Source organism: Amphibalanus amphitrite, unplaced genomic scaffold (genome assembly GCF_019059575.1).
Source record: "Amphibalanus amphitrite isolate SeventyFive unplaced genomic scaffold, NRLGWU_Aamphi_draft 000022F_arrow, whole genome shotgun sequence".
In the NCBI taxonomy this organism is placed as follows: domain Eukaryota; kingdom Metazoa; phylum Arthropoda; class Thecostraca; order Balanomorpha; family Balanidae; genus Amphibalanus; species Amphibalanus amphitrite.
The window spans coordinates 1168623-1186280 of NW_024881518.1; the positions used below are offsets into that span (position 1 = coordinate 1168623).

General features: G+C 45.7%; 1 protein-coding gene across 2 annotated transcripts; it reads left to right on the top strand.

The window, feature by feature from the left end:
* The first annotated feature begins 8648 nt into the window (after window positions 1–8648).
* Window positions 8649–17117, top strand: LOC122392030 (SH3 domain-binding glutamic acid-rich-like protein 2). 2 transcript variants are annotated; one of them, XM_043386463.1, is made up of 6 exons: window positions 8649–9178; window positions 9913–10098; window positions 10483–10599; window positions 11284–11451; window positions 11617–11659; window positions 16792–17117. In XM_043386463.1, the coding sequence occupies exons 1-6, from the start codon at window positions 9134–9136 to the stop codon at window positions 16794–16796; spliced, it is 564 nt and encodes a 187-aa protein (XP_043242398.1). In that variant the 5' UTR covers window positions 8649–9133; the 3' UTR covers window positions 16797–17117. The 2 variants fall into 2 exon arrangements, with proteins under 2 accessions (XP_043242398.1, XP_043242388.1); XM_043386453.1 differs by lacking the exon at window positions 16792–17117 and adding an exon at window positions 13361–13530 and having other exon boundaries at window positions 8750–9178.
* Window positions 17118–17658: the final 541 nt, after the last annotated feature.

A 17658-nucleotide genomic window follows, 5' to 3' on the forward strand; every position in this document is an offset into this window, starting at 1 on the left:
GCAAAATTTTGAATTACGGCAAACGCTCTCAAAAACTTAGTTTTAAAGCTAGATCCAATTTCTTTGCATCAGTGGACTACAAATACACGTAGCTATCAAACTGCTATCTCGAATTTTCGAAATTTTGAAAATGTTGAAAAATATTTTTTTACAAAATTACAAAAAAAAATACATTTTCTGATGTTTTCAAAAAGTATGGTGGTGTGGGGTAATTTGAATATATTTTTACGTCTTCTCCGTTGTACCAAATTCCAGCTCAACCCTGGATGAAGAAAAACTGCTTCAGTAGCGCAAGTGTCGCTTGCTTTCACCGTGCAAGCCTCATTTTTGGACGAGCCGAGCATACCTTGAATAGCATAGCCTCACTTCTTCACCAAGTCACGGTGTGTTCAAATTGCCCCACCGTGGGGTAATTTGAACATACTGTCTTTACCTGTCATAAAAACGATAGTCTCGCCAGCACCGATGTTGTTTGACACATAAACAAATAGGCAGAACAATTCTAAACATACCTTCACTTGAAAAATCAACACAACAACAAAAATAACAGTTGCAGAGTATCAATATCTGCACGCTGCACACCGGTCAGTTGACAGAATTCGCCTCTCTTCAATTAACAGAACGTCTATCACTTTTGCTCGATAAAAACTTTCCCAACCTTACTGCATCTGTTATAGTGGTGCCAATCGAAACCTGGACATTTGGAGTTCTGATTCTGTCCAATAGCCGATTCGGAATTGGTTGGACAAAGGTAGCAGACTGAACAACATTGGACGATGGCTTGCTACACTTCAGCGCTTTTTATAAAGTAATCGTGCATAGCATTGATTGGCGAATGGAAAGCTTGTTAAGCTCTCAATATATTGAACACTTTTCTGCTGGTAAAATTACATTATGAGCAGTTTAAACGACAGTTTTGAGTGTTGATTTATGCGTAATTTTCGGACATATTTGGACAAATGGCTGACTTTAACATTTTTGAACGGAAATCAACAAAAATGCCGGACATTAGACGGATATTAGACGTAAGTTTTATAAAACTGGCATCACTAATCTGCTACTGCTTTGGGTCGAAAATATTGGCAAAAAAAAAACTGGGAGCGTTGTTTTTCGGAGCTATCCCTGTCTTCACTGAAATTCTCACACTATGTTCCAATCAGGGTACCTATATTGAATTAGGGTTCAAATTACCCCACGCTAAAAGTTATTTTGCCATATTTAAAAACAGGTTTCAAAAGCAAATTTCTTGGATTGAAGGCACTGATTAGGTCATTGTACAACAAAAGCCGTTGCGTATTAGCCGCTAGCAATGCAAGATTGTGCGCTGCAATGAAGTTGCAATGACGTGTTTTTAGGCGTTTTTACTTGCGAAATTGATTTTTTTACAGTGTGCGTCAACATCTTCATTCCCTGAAACTGTAAACCCCGTTCATATGATAGCCCTTTTAGCTACGATAGTTTCCCTCATTTGTCTTATTGTCATGCCACTTATGGATTTTCCGTAATTTTGTGTTTTCACACTATGTTCAAATTGCCCCACATGTTTAAATTACCCCACCCTACCCTATTTGATTTTTCGCAACAACCGGAATAAATGTGATAGAACACAGACTGATAAACTAATCCAGCAAGTTTAAGCCCAATATCCTAAAAAGGCCAAGTCATTTTCATCATTGTCAAAATTTTACAATTATATATTTTTCAAAACCATTTATTAGTACGTTTTTTGACATCATACAGCAATATAAATGGAACCATCGTGTTCCTGAGCTGAAACTGCATCGGATAGGCACCTTTTTTTTGTTGAAGAATTTCATTTTCAAAATTTGACCTTTTCTGACCTCAAATTAACCTGGCTTCCGGTAAATTCAGCTGAAAATGACCTTAAATGACACAGACGACATTATTGTCGAAATCTACGTGTAAAATGGACCATAAAACATGCGTCACGTGACCGATACATGATATACAATTTTCGTGACCTAGGATGACCTGGCCTTGACCTGAAAAATAAGAAGTAAAAGTTTGGTACCCTCAGGGCATCTAATGCATATATCAAGGAGTGCGTAAGCCAAAAATGAGCCTGATCAGACTTGTCAGCCGGCGGCCAGAGCCTAAATTGTAAACAAGCAAAAATGCCGATAATTTTTACTTTGACCTGACCTGTGACGTTGTCGGTGACCTCGAAGTCAATGAAAATAGGTTTCGTTCAACAGTTTTTCCAGGGCTATCAGACGCCGTTTGAACTTTGACGATCGACCCAGTAGTTTCAGAGATAGGAGGGGGCTCTGGAGAGCCCCCCCCCCCCCTTCAGTCACTCGCGTTATGGAAAATACCCCAGTCATGCGCGGGTTATTGTGAGGTCACACGACCAGCCTGACCTCAGATGAAGGTTATAAAAAGTCCGAGTAAAGGAATACGAGTCTTTGTGGAGTGACTATCCGTAAGTTCAATCTCCCCGCGAAAGATTCCCTGGCATTATAGGAGTGTTGCGAAGTTGGGCCTTTTTGTGACCGTATAGATTGCAGAGGTTTGTTTATGGCGTTATAGGCCAGTGACCTGACACCTGACAGGACCTAAAAATGCGATGGATGTCACAATATCGAGCTTGAATTAGAGGTCATGTACCTACGCCAATTTTCAGCCCCTTTATCAACAACTCGTTTTGAGCAATAGCGAGAAAACGTCTGTAAATGTCCCCTCCCCACGCTGGAAATGTTAAAAATAATTTTGGCATCATGGCTTAATTGATTTGACTTTTAATCATTTGCTCTGTTCAAAGTAAAAGATACACATCTTTTTCATATGGATGCTGCTACTATTAAATATTGCTCCTTGTTTTCGATTAAGCTGATGAAATTGTTACTATGAAAAGTACCTAATAGAAATTAGTCGATATTGTTGCATGGACCTAAACGTTCACCGCTCAGATGTCTAGGCATTTATGCTGAATAGTGTGCCTACTGGCTGATCCCTGGAGAATTCAGGCTACAGCATAGGTAGGTACTTCAATTAGATATGCACACACGAACACTCGCGCACGCACGCAACGCACACACACATGTGGTCTGATTGAATGAACCCTTCGTTCCCAATTCACAGCTGATAACAGTACAAACATACGCCAATTGTTAGTGCTTAGTTATGAATAACAAATTAAATAATGATAGATATGCTGAACAGCCACTACCAAGCGTGCGCCGCTGCGCACCGTAGACCGCATGTGACATCGAAAACACGAAACTTGTAATGTCTCTTATTTCCCTGTGGGTTAGGCTGGCAAACTTCTTTCGTTTGCTAATTCACTGCCAGTCCTTGGAGGTTCCACACAGTTCCGTCGATGTCGCAAATCAAACTAAAGGCCTCACAACACGTCGCTACTGAAGCGTATAAAGGATCACACCGACCAGCCGCGGCGTCTAGTCACACTGAAAAGCAGCTACGGGCGACTACGTACAGGACAAGCTTGGCCTACAGTTTTGGGATATTTTTTTTAATTCTAAGAAGTACTGAAGGACGTTAAAAAGTTTCCGACTGCCGTTTCTGATAGTTTTAGTGAGGCTCCAAGGAGTCTAGTGGGGTCCTGTATTATTTTAGTCATCTAGCTCTGTAGACGGATCGACACCAAGACAGCTTGTGAGACGGAAAGACGGATTGAGTGTTACAAGATCATGAAGCACGCGAGGAGTCTGGTCAGGGTAGCTATTCTCTTCAGCACGCTGCTAAGCCTGGCGCTGCTGGCTGAAGCCTGTCTAGAGACGGCCTGGAGCGAGGGATACTTGGGCGTCAACAACACCATCGAAACGGTCGTCCTCTCCTCCAGCAGCGGCTCCGGCTGCTCCTGCTGTGCTCTCTGCCACCAGAGCCCGGCCTGCGCCAGCCTCAGCTTCAGCCCTGCGACCGGAGAGTGTCGACTGCACAGCACAGTCGCCGGATACGACACCCTGACTCCGAGTAGCAGCTGGAAGTACTTTGTGATCCCGGGCCGCTCACAGCACCACCAGTTCTGTCGGCAGGACTCGGACTGTCTGGTGAAGGGCGACTTCTGTCGGGGCCGCGTCTGCACCAATCTGGACATCGTCACCTGCCGCACGATCTACGAAAACTTCCAGGCCGAGGGCAAGTTCGGTGAATGGGCTCTGATGTACGGATGGATTTCTAAAAGGACTTATCAGCTATCGTGCACCATGAGACAAGGAAGTCCGGGATTTACACGGATCTTCAGAAGCGGTAATGGACTCGTGTTCAGCCCAGCAAATGTCAAAAACTACCACTCGGAGGCGCCGACACAGGACGCATACTCAATCCTCTTCCTCGCCGAAGAGATCCGCCTCTCGGGGAAGGAACCCACCTACCAAATGATTTTCTGGAGTAAGACTCTGTCCGTGCGTTTCAGCAACATCCCCCGCTCCGAGCCTGCGGTGGCCACTTCCCCTCGTGACAGTCCCCAAGGCACCATCACCAAGAACCTCGCCGACTCGGACCTGAAGGGGGTAGCGCTGCCGTACCTGTCTCCGACCGCGCGCGCCGAGCCTGGCTACGACCTGCTGGTGTCACGGGTCACCACCTCGTCGCCCTGGGGCGAGGTTCGCTCGCTGGCGCGAACAGACGGCCAGTTGTGGGGCGGGCGCCTGCAGGGGCTCAGTGTCCTTATCAGGGAGTAGCGCTAGCTGATACCAAAGGGTGCATAAGATGTCCCTGGGTGTAGCGTAGCCTCTGGTTTAGCAGGGTGTTGGTGTGCTGACTCTGTCTGTGTGAACGTCGGTTGGCTGTGGCCTATGCTGCTGTTCTTGATTAAATCTGTTCGGGTGGTTTGTATAGGTTCTCATCTAGTTAAAGGTTATTCCCACGATTTGATCACGATGTTCAAGCTTCGCTAATACACTGAGCTTTGACGATATGTAAGCCAAGCAGTGTCAATACTATATGATTTCCAGACCTCGAGCAGGCATCAATACCCTGTCAAAATTCCATCAAATGGCCCTGTTTAATTGACGTCGGTGTCGCTTAGAAACAAATGTTAAATTAACTATATTTTTGCCTTTTGCAAACCACAGGCAAGCTTGTTACCTACTTGTTAGGTCGGCTCAATTGATCATATTCTGTTGATAGAAAATGCTTGCCTCAAGGTACGTAGGGGAGAGTGGGGAAAGATGCCCAGGGTTTTACTATGTCATATATTATTCGAAAATGACGATCGGAAAGCAAAAACTTGGAGTTTCAACGGAAGCCGACATCATTTTTCTCCAAAAATATCACACTTTCGTGCCTGAAATATGATAACTTTTTTTGCTATTAAGCATTTTCCTGAAGAAGTGAAAGGGGGCATCTTACCCCACAGGGTGGGAAAGACGCCCCCTGGCGTTGGGGAAGATGCCCCCTGCACTATAAATGACATAAATGGGCACGTGAATCGCCTGAACGAATCAGTAGTCCCTTCGAGCCTGCAGTAGACACCAAACGTCATCGTAAGGGCCCTCAAAAGTAGTCGTAAGGGGCTTCAGAGGTCATCGTTAGGGCCATCATAGTCCAGCGTGGCCACACAAGCCTCCGTGGTGGCGTTCGGAGACCACTGTGGGGCCCTTATAGGTCTTCATGATGCTTGAGGGCCCTCGAGCCCATCGTGGGGACCTCAGATGCCAGCGCGGCCCGTGGAGCCAACGTGGGAGCCCTCAAAGGATGTCGTGAGGGGTCCTGGAGCCAATAATGGGGCCCACAGAGGCCGTCGTGAGGGCTCTCAGAGTCAGATGCCGCCCAAAAAGTCGCTGTGTGGGCCGAGCGACCGGCATGGGGAGCACCCGACCGTACTGGACTCTCAATAGTCCCAGATCGGCTTTTGTCTCTCATCACAAGTATGTAATAAATGATTTGACGGGCTGCTTGAAGGACAGCCTACGGATTTAGGGGGACGTCTTTCCCCATCAGGACAGGGGGCATCTTACCCCAAGGTACCGAAGTAACATTAAATCAGTACAATTTGTTAGCCATAAAACTACACCCTGAAACAAACTGTTTGGGACACAGTGCACGCATGTTGATGTATCACGACTATAGCAAGGGACGCAAATATTATCTACCTTCTTTGATATTTACAATGTTTTGACACCAAAATATTTTTTGAAAACAGCAAATAAAAAACATGCAATCACCAGCCAGCCGTTGCCCAACCGAGCTTCGCAAATTTTTGTGCAGTTAACAAGGCAGGCTTCCGCTTTACGCTAAGAACATTAATTTCTAGGTTCGATTCTTTGTTTCGCCGCTAGAGGGGGTGGGGCGTCTTTCCCACCCTGGGCATCTTACCCCACTCTCCCCTACAGATCAGTATAAATGCGTCACTGCTACCAGATTAGGGCAGACAATAATAGACATGTCAGATCATAATAGGTCATACTCTACAAAAATATACTAGTGCTGCGTGGGACAGGTCTTATGACCAATGAACATATGTATATTGGACACAGGACAAGTAATAGTACAGAACAAGAAGTCTACGAATATGCTCGTATGTCAATCATATGTAATTGCCCTTTTTAACAAATCGTAGACTACTTGCTCTGTAGGTACTTACCTACTCGTACCTACATTTCATGACCAGTCTCTGCTCCAAATTCGTTGGCAAGGACCTTTCGGTCATATTTGGACAGTTGCAACGGATTCCACGCCAACATGAGTTCAAGGTCGGGTCAGCAAGGTCAAACTTTAACCCGCGCCCCGCTGGGCTATTCAGCCATACGCGCCATGCTGGGGGGGGGGGGGCAGATTCTGCCCCCTGTCTAACTTCCGAACCGATGGTCGTAGAAAGACGGGGAAAACGGCAATCGAAAGCTCTCAACAAGGCGGATCTTAACAGCTCAATTTTTTTGCTTAAGTAGGCCAGAGGTCAGGTCAAGGTCAGGTCAAGGGTACAAAATGCAAGCTTCTACAGTATCGGCCTTGCACCGTAGTTGCCGAAGAATGGACTGAGACTGATTGCCCAAAACGTGTTCATAGACTACCAAGACAATATTCGTTGCATACAATGTCATTCAAAGGTCAAGGTCAAGGTCAGGTCAGTTCAGGTCAGGTCACCAAAAACAAAATATAGAAAAGGGTATGTGCGACACATGTTTTATGGGTCATTTTACTCATAGAATTCAATAGGCACACTCAGTAAGTGATATGGACCACCTCTGGATGAATTTCAGGTCGAGGTCAGGTCAAGGTCAGGGATTAAGTGAGGTCAAATTTTGAAGTTGGTTGTTAAGGCCTAAAAAGGTGTCTCTCTGATGCAGTTTTTTACGACAAATCGAATGGTGCTATTTTTATTTCCGTACGAAATCTAGAACTTCCAATAAAATCATTTTTAGAAATTTTTGTGTGTCGTGACGTCATAAAATTTTGAATAACTCCCATATTTTTGAACTGATTCTTCTAAAAATTGGTATGTAGGTGCACATAGACCACTTCTCTGACATATATTCCGGTTTTTTCGATAAACTCAAAATTTTGGATTTTATAATTATTTTCCCCCAAAAGTCAGTTTTTTGAAAAAATTGGGTCAAAATCCAAAATATTCAGAAAACCGAGAGAGCCATTTGATAGACAAAGTAGAATCACGTATAACCTTTTTGTTACGTCTTGATTCCTTTAAAAAATGAAGATGTTAGCGGCGTTTGAAATTTTGCCGTTTTTTTAGGTGAAAATGGCGAACATGACGTCACTAAAACGTCAATTTCTCAAACATTTTCTGACGGATTTCGCTCAATTTTTCAGTGAACGTGTCCAATTGATGTATAATAAGGTACTGAAAGTTTGACGTCGCTGGCGTAACGCGTTTAGATGTTATTGGCAAAAAACGGGAGGGAAGCAGATTCTGCCCCCCCCCCCCCCCCAGCGGGGCGCGGGTTAAAGCTGTTCTGCTATGCTGTGAAAGGTGTGTATGGTTTAGATATGTAGGCATGTCAACTGCTTAGATATATCGATCGAAACTAGTCCCAGGGAATCCAATTGGTGGGCTTGGTCTTCGAGACACGATACAGACTCTCGCTTTCGCGCGAGAGCTGCATTCCTGCCTGCTGCCAGTGTGGTCACGTGATCGCCACTCCGGAGTTTAGGCTGTCAGAGGTCGGCATTCGTATCGTTTTGTTTGCCCGTGACGGCGGACTCCATTAGGTTTCTGTTTTGGCGCAGAGGCAGTGGTAGCCAGTGTCACAAAACACGTCAGACTTTACAGACTTACACGTTTGGCACACAGGAGCGTGCCAAACTTCGACATTTACCTAATGGACGTGTCAGTTGCAGCCGCAATTTTAATTTTCTGGTAAGTTAGGTATGTTTTGACGCGCATTGGTTTAGTGGCGAGTTGGGTGTTTAAAATGTTTATCATAAAAGCATGTGACATAAAGTGCCAGCCGATTCCTTCTTTACGTCGTTTGTCACGCTGGTAATTAGAATATTTTCACATGTTGTGCTTTGGTCCTGATATTACGCTATTATGCTCATTACATACCAACGCATTCCGGCCCTGGCATTTTTGTTTCCGCTCTCCCACTATGCACGTAACGTTACGTCCTTCCGGACTGCCCCCTCCCTTAGGGGATGATTCGAGTTGCCAGATGCCTGGCACACCGGTCCGCTGACCGGATGTGGACCGCGCCAAGGTGTGAGATAGAGTCCCCAGAGGTCAGATGCCTCGGGCGGTCAATGTCAGGCAGCAATGTCGCCTGGCGGTGCGCCTGGCGGTGCGCCCGGAGAGAGCTGAGAGAGAGCAGAGAGAGCGGGAGAGGGGAGAGGATAAGTGCGGTTACAGTGCTAGTGTGAGGAGTGGCGGAGTGGTGTGGTGGTGTGACCCGTGTCGCCAGACGGGACAGTTAGGTCAGTCGTGTCAGGTCAGGTCGGGTGACATACTCGGTGATCAGCGGAGACGAGATCATCGGTGGACAGGTCAGGTAGTGTGACAGGATCTCGTGGCCTGATCGCATCGATACTATGACGCATAAGATCATATGGGACCCGCTTTGATCTGACTGGAGCACTCACAAGTCGTACGACAACAAGCGAGGTGAAAATTGTGATCTGAAAACGGTCTTTGGTTGTATCAAGATCCAACAGTCGGGTCGAGATAGCCAGCTAATTCTGCAACAAGCTGCAAATCATGGTGGTCAAAGTGTACGTCTCTGAATACTCCGGCAATTTCGATGTAAGTAGTAAACTGGCACCTACATACCTCAACGGCCGTGCTCCGTTTTGTTTTTGCGCACTGCACTGTGCAGTGTGCACTGCATTGCACACCAATGACAAGTGCATTGTGCAGCTGCATCAAGAATATCAACCATGCATTTGCTGGTATACGTGCATTTGGCATGCGTGACGCCAACAGGAACGCAATTGTTATCGTTTTCTGTAGACGGTCTAAATAATGAGTATGGTGAGGTTCGCCTTGGCTGCACTAGTCATCTGGGCAACGGTCATTTATATTCAATGACGACTATGTACAGGCCACATTGCACGGTGCACCGCTAGTGAATCAATCTCTGCTAAAGTCACCTTTTGTTTTGCATGTTATGTGGTAAAATGATACACGTTTTGAATGTGTTATGCTGCAGGGCTTAATCTTGTGAAAATCGTTTTGCGATCAGGAATTGACAGCGAACGGCATTGTTCGGGCGTCGATTGTCAAAGCCATACACCATAAGCAAAAACTAGAGCACTCTCGTAAAAGCATCATACATTCATACAATCATGACGATGCGATTGACTGACTCTAATGGGCTCGTGGCAACCAGTATATTTTCATCATCTAATACTGGTGGCTTATGAGGAATATCTAGTGTGTAGTTCATCTCCTCTCATCTAACAACCGTTCCACTCAGCTCAACCAGTTCAGTTCCCTCCCCGCCGTCTCACGGCGCCACCCACACCACGCGTCTGCAGGTGAAGAAACATCAGCAGCGGGTGGAGACGGTGCTGCAGTCGGTGGGGGTGCGTCACCAGCTGGTGGACGTGTGTGCGCCGGAGCACCTCGAGCAGCGGCTCTTCATGCAGGAGACGGCGCGGCCGTTGCCCGGAGAGAGGCACCCACTGCCGCCGCAGATCTACAACGAACAGCACTACTGCGGCGTGAGTGGGTAGCGCTCTCAGTCTCCCCAGTCTGAATAGCACGGGAGTTTTGATAGGTCCATCTGAGCATGTGGCATATAAAGCGGGAGAAACGGCGCTGCGGTATTAAATGGGACATGGCTGCCCTGATTTTGTCCCGTTACTTTTTACCAATTGTATTCCGAGAGGGTTGGTATCACACCAAAATCTTATAAACACGGCCGGACTAATAACGGATGCCTTTTGCGATTCTGTTTCGGGCCGTTTCTGCTGTCTACCGACAGAGATTATATATGCTTCTGCTCAATGTGTTAATTCCAATTCGCATCGATTGGCTTACTGGAAGAATGTCTCTGCATAATCCAGCCAAAAACATTTGGTGTTTCCATTTTTGCTGTCGTGCAGGACTACTTTGACTTTGACTACGCCAACGAGACGGGTCAGCTGCTGCAGTTTCTACGGCTGGAGGAGGGCGACGTGCAACTTCCCGTGAGGGAACAACCTGCTTCAACGTCCCCTCAGGTAGGGAACGGGTGGTCGAATTGGGGGACAGAGGATGACACTTGTGGAAAAACACGTAAGAGAGCCGCCACTGCTCTATGCCTCAATCCCGAAGCGAGAGGAGTGGGATTCAAGGGTGCGGGACACACTGTTCGACTGCATACCTTCGCGAATATATTGTTTTACTTCAGTGCTCTTAGAATGCGGCCCATTCCCGTGCATAGATGCAGGAGCCTCCCAGCGCAGTCCAGGTCCTTTCAGTTCATTATTTGAGGAACAGAAACACCTGTCCCCGCCGCTGTGCTTTTGTTTATTACCGGCGACACGGCACTCCTCCTGGGAATGTACCGACTGCAGCAGCGGGCCAACTTCCTCCGCCGGAATGTGTCGGGGTGTTCACTGCCAGGGACAATAGCGGCACCGCGACACGAGGCCAAACACTGCAGCGGCAACTGCAGGGATGATTGGACGCGGAATAATGCCACTTATTTAACGTTGGTACCTAAATAAGAATGATAATTTAAAAAAGAACTATAAACTCTCGATGAATAATGATTTACGATTTGACCCTACATGCTCAAGAGAAAATGTTGATTTTTTTGCGAACATTTGTGATCATATAGTTAGTCTATAATTTGCTGCATCCAAAACGTTTGAACGTTGCCAATAGCCGCTGCTCTCATCATACCTATTGTTTTTGTCTAGCCGACTACTGCACCTCGACCAGCGTCTCCAAAGCCATCCTCTACTCCGGCGGAACGGCCGGGTCCGTCTCCCTCTCCCTCTCCGGAGCCGGAGACCAAGCCAAAGCCGCAGCCGGAGATGAAACCGGAGCCGCAGCCGCCGCGGGCTCTGCCGCAGGAACCCTGGCAGGCAAGAAATCTTCGACCAAAATGAATGAGTTTTTCGAAGGGCTTTTAATAAGTTGTGTATGACGTACTCGTCGGCACAAGTGTAGGTAGGTGCCATCATTTTATTTTGAATACTTCCTATCAAATAATTGTCGCCGAGTTGATGACACAAAAATGTGTTTTTCAGATCGACAAATCCCAAGGAGAATGTATGGACGTCGATAAGGAAGGTAAGTTTCTGCTAAATCTCTCGATCCTATGTAATGGCTGTGCTTTAACAAAGCCCTGTTCAGCAGCCATGGTCTCCAAAGCCACGAGGCATTACGATAGGTTCTGCTTTTGTACATCGCGTTTTTTTCTCACGTGCATCTTTTTGGTACGCTTTATTTTTTTCGTTTTCTTTTTTACTTTTTTAAAGTGTTAGCCAAATAATGCTCGTGCTCTGTTGCCTAATTAAACAGTTCCCTCTATCTTTTGATTCGAATTATGCAAAGCTATATATATTCAAAAGCTTTCCCGACAATTTAGTGAGTTCGTGGTCCTACGAGTAAGATTCATGACTTCACCAAGGTATACGTACGAGTAGTAGGTACCTATCACTTATCAGTATGGCCGATTTTTATGGCGGCAGCTCTTTTATGGCTGCTAGTTGCTTCAATGTTCTTCTCCCACCTGACAGCTCATTCATTCTGTGTTTTGATGTGCCTTTGCCACGTGTACATACTCGTATGTCTTTTCTACACGTGCAATGTACTTACGCCTCCGTTAAAAGCTTGCCTGTGTTTGTTAACCCTCGCCGGCCGAGGGGGGGGGGGGGGGGCGGGTGCCGCCCCCCCCCATAGGGTTTTTTCGCGATAGCTCCGAACACGCTGGCGATAGAGAGCTGAAACTTGGCATACCTGACCTTTGATCCAAGCCGCATCTTTTGACACTAACCGCATTTTTTAGTCAGGTCAGGTCACTGACCTATGACGTCATAAGTGAACCTCTGCACGGTCTTCAGATGTCGCAACTTCGCAACGCCCTCACTGCCAGAGGAGATGTCACAGGGAAATGAAACTTGCAGGATCTAGTATCCATTATGAGTCCCACAACTTGTATATCTCAGATTTTTCCTAAAGGTCATATGAGGTCAGGTCATTTTCGTGACCTCACCATTATAAGTCAATGGGGAAAAATGAAAACTGCTATTCTGGCGCCGGGAACGATCTCCAACTATCTCAAGCACACAGAATCGTGATTTGATGCACTCCTTGCAAGGTTAGATGCGTCACTTTTGCAATGTTGACCTTGCGTGACGTCATTTATGACGTCATCAAGGTCATATTAGATTTCGTCAATAACTCTTGATCAAATTGAGCTAGCGAGTCGGGAAAGCCACCAATGGACTCAGGAAGACCTGCCGAATCGAATGATATGCGACATGACCTCTTTCGACCAACTTCGCGACCTGGGGGTGCTGACCTGACCTTGACCTGAGGTCAACACCCCAAGTTGACCTGACCCGGACAAAAAGTATATCATTCGACGCGCCTGAGCGAGACGAACACGATGCTGCCAAAATCGGCGCTCTGCGGCCGTTTTTTGCGAAGTTATTCACCAAAAACTGAACCGTACCTTGGGGCACTTGACCTGACCTCAGAGGTCACCGGTTGACCTAGGACCTTAAAATCGGGTACCAATCTCTGCGTCTCGTAACGGCGCACACGCTCGTTTTTTCCGCGACGCGCTAGCTCCACCAGGGGCGAAACGGCGAGGGGGGGGTCGTACCCGCCCCCCCCCCCCCTCGGCCGGCGCGTATGTAGAAAACCAATATAGGTCCGGCGAGGGTTAATTGTTGCTTCTGTCTGTTTTTCTGGTCAGTTCATCACTAATGTTTTCCGCTATTTTCGAGATATGCCTGATCTATCGAGCAAACTCTCTTTTTGCAGTGCGTTTGTCCCAGTTTCACTGGCATGAGCGGATAGTCCGCTCGAGGACGGGCGGCGTTCAAAACCTCAGATACAGTAACGCCGCCATTTTGTGCCGTGATTTTGTGACGTCAACAGAAGCATGTCAAATTTTTACATAAATATACACAAACACCGCTAGCGACACGAAAGCTTCCGTATGTCGCAAACATATATATGATACAAACAAATATATGTATATCCAAATGTAGCCCAAAATATGAGTGCATCTGACTCCAAAACACAATGGCGTAGGTGACTAGCCCAGATATTCTGCTTCCCTTTTTGGGACACAATGACAGTACGCGCTCCGTGCCCGGCAGCCTGGCCGGGGGCGTTTTCTCGCAGGAGCAGTGGCAGTGGCGGCGGTGGTGCAGCAGGGAGCCGGTCCTCCAGCAACACAAACACATTGGTATCTTGTCCGGTAGCATTACAGACACGCATGACGTGTGCGATAGACGGTATACGGGGTATATCTTACAGATTGCACCACCTGTATTTACACGGGAGTTGGTCCCACGCTTTGGTAAATCAGTTGATCCGAATGAGGAGAGTGAGGGGAAGATCCTTACATTTGCCTGCATTACATTAGAAGTTAGAGTAGGGGAAGCCGGGGGAAGCCCGGACGCGGGGGAAGCCAGGCCACCCCGTTTCCGGCTAAATTATTCACAATAAAATGCTCAACTGTTTGTCCCTTCAGCGTGGCAGCTAAGGTAACGCCAGCAAAAAAGTTAAGTCTACCAAAAATTGCATATTGTTAAAGTTATAGAGCAAAAATGATATTTAAAGGGTTTTTAGCTAAAAAGTGAGATATGTTGCACTGTTAATGTTATACCATACAGTACTAATATTTATACGAATGTTTTGTAAGGACCGACGGACCGTTTAAGTGTTTGTAGTGAGGGGTGACGAGGCAGGCTGGCTTAAGTATGACATTTTTTCGAACATCGCTGTTCTAAAATAAAAATTAGCACATTGGGGTAACCCCGGGCGAGTGGCCAAGCTTACCCCCAACCGCGAGCAATGCCACTAAACCACTGTTTTCCATGAGATAATAGGTACTGAGCAGGTTTGGCTTACACCTAGATCAAAGATAAATTTCGAAAATAAACATGTTATCATAGACAAAGCCAGTCATGTCACTTAAGGTCAACTAGGGTCAAACTACGTTTTTGCAGATAACGCGACAGACAATGAAGCTAGAGCTTCAAAAATGGTGTCGTTGTGTTCTTCTTCATCAGCCGAGTCGAATGATATGCAATATGATGCATTAAGGTAAAAAGAAAAATAAATTTTAAGGAATTTTGAAATACACATTTTTTGTCAATTTTGCATCACGATTTTCATCGACCTGTACTGTATGTGTGGTAGACGCTAGCTAAAATACCAGTAGTGACATAAACTCTAAGATGTCCAGAGCTAATCAGTACCTTAATATTTCACTTTCCGTTAATATTTGGAAGACAGATAATGGTTTCATCAACCCGTTGTAAAGCGCTGGGGAGGTGGCCGGCGTTACCCCTATGCCGGGCTTACCCCAGAAAAATCAACACTTTTTTAAAACTCGATTTTCTCAACCTTATACTTGTTCCACGAAACCGAATTTTTGGGAAGACACGGCCAATGAACTTAGCTAGCTAACAGGATATCAACATTTTATACCACACGTATGGTATGTAATAAAAATGAAAAAGAGCTTACTATGCCGGGCTTCCCCCGGCTTCCCCTACATATTAGGTGTTGCGAGTACATAACATGTAGGTGCATAACCTTGCATTTGAAGTATTTAGTTGGTTCCAGTATTTAGATTGGTGCTTGAAGTGGAACTGTGCAGTTGCGCTGTGCGCATCTTGGAACTGGAACTTCATCGCGAGACGTTTCGTTCTGTGCCAAACAAAAACGAAAATAATGAAAATGTTTTAACGATTGACCTGGATGACCCGTAGGGAAGCCTCTAGCAGGGATGCCCTTGCATGACTGACCTCTCAACAGCTTTGCATATAGTTATATGAGCCCATAGGGATATAAACGGAAAACGTGAACGACTTCTACACACAGCGCATGCACATTGCACGTAGTACGTGGCACGAGCGCATGCAGATATGAAGATCGGGTTTTGGTGCCTATATGCCTAGATAATGACCGACACTGAGCAGCACAGATAAATTACAAGCATGGATACAATTGAAAATTCCATTCGCTAGCTATGGAATGTGGAATGTGGAATGTGTATGTGGTGCTTCTAGTTGCCAGTAGGTTAATATCCCATATCCCTTACCGGTCGATGAGAGCATGAGCCATAATAGGCTATATATTGCCCCTATAGGCTACATAAAATACAACATTCGTATTTTATGTGATTATCAAGGCTAAAGGATTCCGTGATTATGCAATATGTGTGTACTGGGTAAATGCTCCAGTTAATGTTACTTATAAACAGACATGTGCATGGATCCGAGTGATGGATCTATGATCCCAGTGGATCTCGAAGCAAAGTACAGGTTAGGATCTATGATCCCACCGGATCCGGCGTGAAAAATACATCTTGGATCTATGATCTCATATGATCTGACGATAAATTAAGAACATGGATCTATGATCTGAGTGGATCCCACCATACACTACACATTTGAAACCATGTTTTAAAGGGTTTCTATGCCAATAAGTGACACAAAACTCAGGATTATGATGTGCGATCACATAAAATCACTAAAACAGAACGTTTGTGAGTTGACACATGTGCTTTTTGGGATATATGTGTTGACAAAAAATAAGTGAGGATCTATGATCTCACTGGATCTCAAGCAAAAAATGAGACTCGGATCTGTGATCCCTATACGGATCTCTCGATAAATTACAGACCTGGATCTATGATCCCGCGGATCCGAGATCAGGATCCGTGGGATCAGATCCCAGATCCATTTTCTCGGATCCATGCACATGTCTGCTTATAAACGTATATCTTTAAATCTTATCAAATCTTCTCTTATTGCTTTTCTCAGCTCACAATCTTAGTGGCCTGTAATATAATCATACACATTCTATTTGACGTGTGCAAAGTTGATTTTAACTGATACTGATTAAAATCATTATAGCCACTTGCATCTATGCATGTGATTATGTTTGTGATTATGTAAACGATTTTATGTTTACTGTTCTTGTGATTTTATCTTGTACTCAATAACTATATACTCCTGCCGATTATAAATTTACCGTATTTATCACATTTTCTTACGTTTACTCTTATGTAGGTACTGTCATCTTGTGTATTGCTTGTGTGTAACTGACTTCGTCAGTAAAAGGGCGATGGGCCTGTTGGCGATCTAATAAATACAGAATACAGAATACAGAATGCATCTTGTTACCATCATCATCAGCATGATGTTGTATGACATCGCTGTCCTATTTCACAGCATAGCCGGGCGGCTCGAGATGATGTCGTCACGGGCGCCTTCCGCCGGCAGCCGTCCATGCTGCGTCCGTCGCTCCCGAGCCTCAACCCGAGAATCTCTGTCTCCCTGCGGCTGAAAATACGACGCTGAACGGGCCAGGGTCGATCCTGTGCAAGAAACTGATCGAGTCTAGATTGTCAAGTGCAAATTCGTGAAATAAATACTGCCTATACGAGAGTCATTTTTGGACTGACTTTATCAGCAAATAGGCATAAAACTGTGGGAAAATAAATCCTGGGCCCTAAAGCTAAAATCTACACTTGATACGAATATTATAAGTACCTATACCTCCACTTTTTTCTTTACCAAGACGCCTTTTGGATCGACAAACGAGCGAGCGCGAGTGCTAGCCCTGAACGTGCGGAAGCGTGAAGAGGTTGACCCAGTTGACTTGTGCGAGCCACTCTTCCAACCGGTCACTAAATGTGTGCCAAATCTTAGAGCAGTTGCCCAGCCCAGCCGTTTTTCCAGAGTGTAGCTCTGTAGTGTCATTCGATTGACATCGAAAGGTAAGATCTCATCAGCAGTTTGCCCCCTCTTGGAACGCCTCAGATCGTTAAAAACAAAAGACCGAAAAAGCTGTTGAAATTTATCCTTTGAACCTGCACAATGCACACTGCACATCATACAGCATACATATACGGATTTATAATTACGGGTGCTCTAAAACCGAAATTAGGTATACATATAGGTAATGCAGCAGCCCGCAGCCAAGCCGAGTGGTTTCTTCGATCCGCCTCTAGGTGTCGTGGTAGGCCACTGATAGGTGTCGCTGACGGAGCCGTAGTTTCACAAACTGCACTTCGATGGCCAGTCCATGGTGACTGG

Excerpts from the sequence above, each read along its gene's own strand:
- LOC122392030 (XM_043386453.1), top strand. The coding sequence starts at position 9,134 with ATGGTGGTCAAAGTGTACGTCTCTGAATACTCCGGCAATTTCGAT. Across the intron at positions 10,099-10,482 it reads ACGAACAGCACTACTGCGGC|GACTACTTTGACTTTGACTA; the intron begins GTGAGTGGGTAG and ends GCTGTCGTGCAG. Across the intron at positions 10,600-11,283 it reads CTGCTTCAACGTCCCCTCAG|CCGACTACTGCACCTCGACC; the intron begins GTAGGGAACGGG and ends GTTTTTGTCTAG.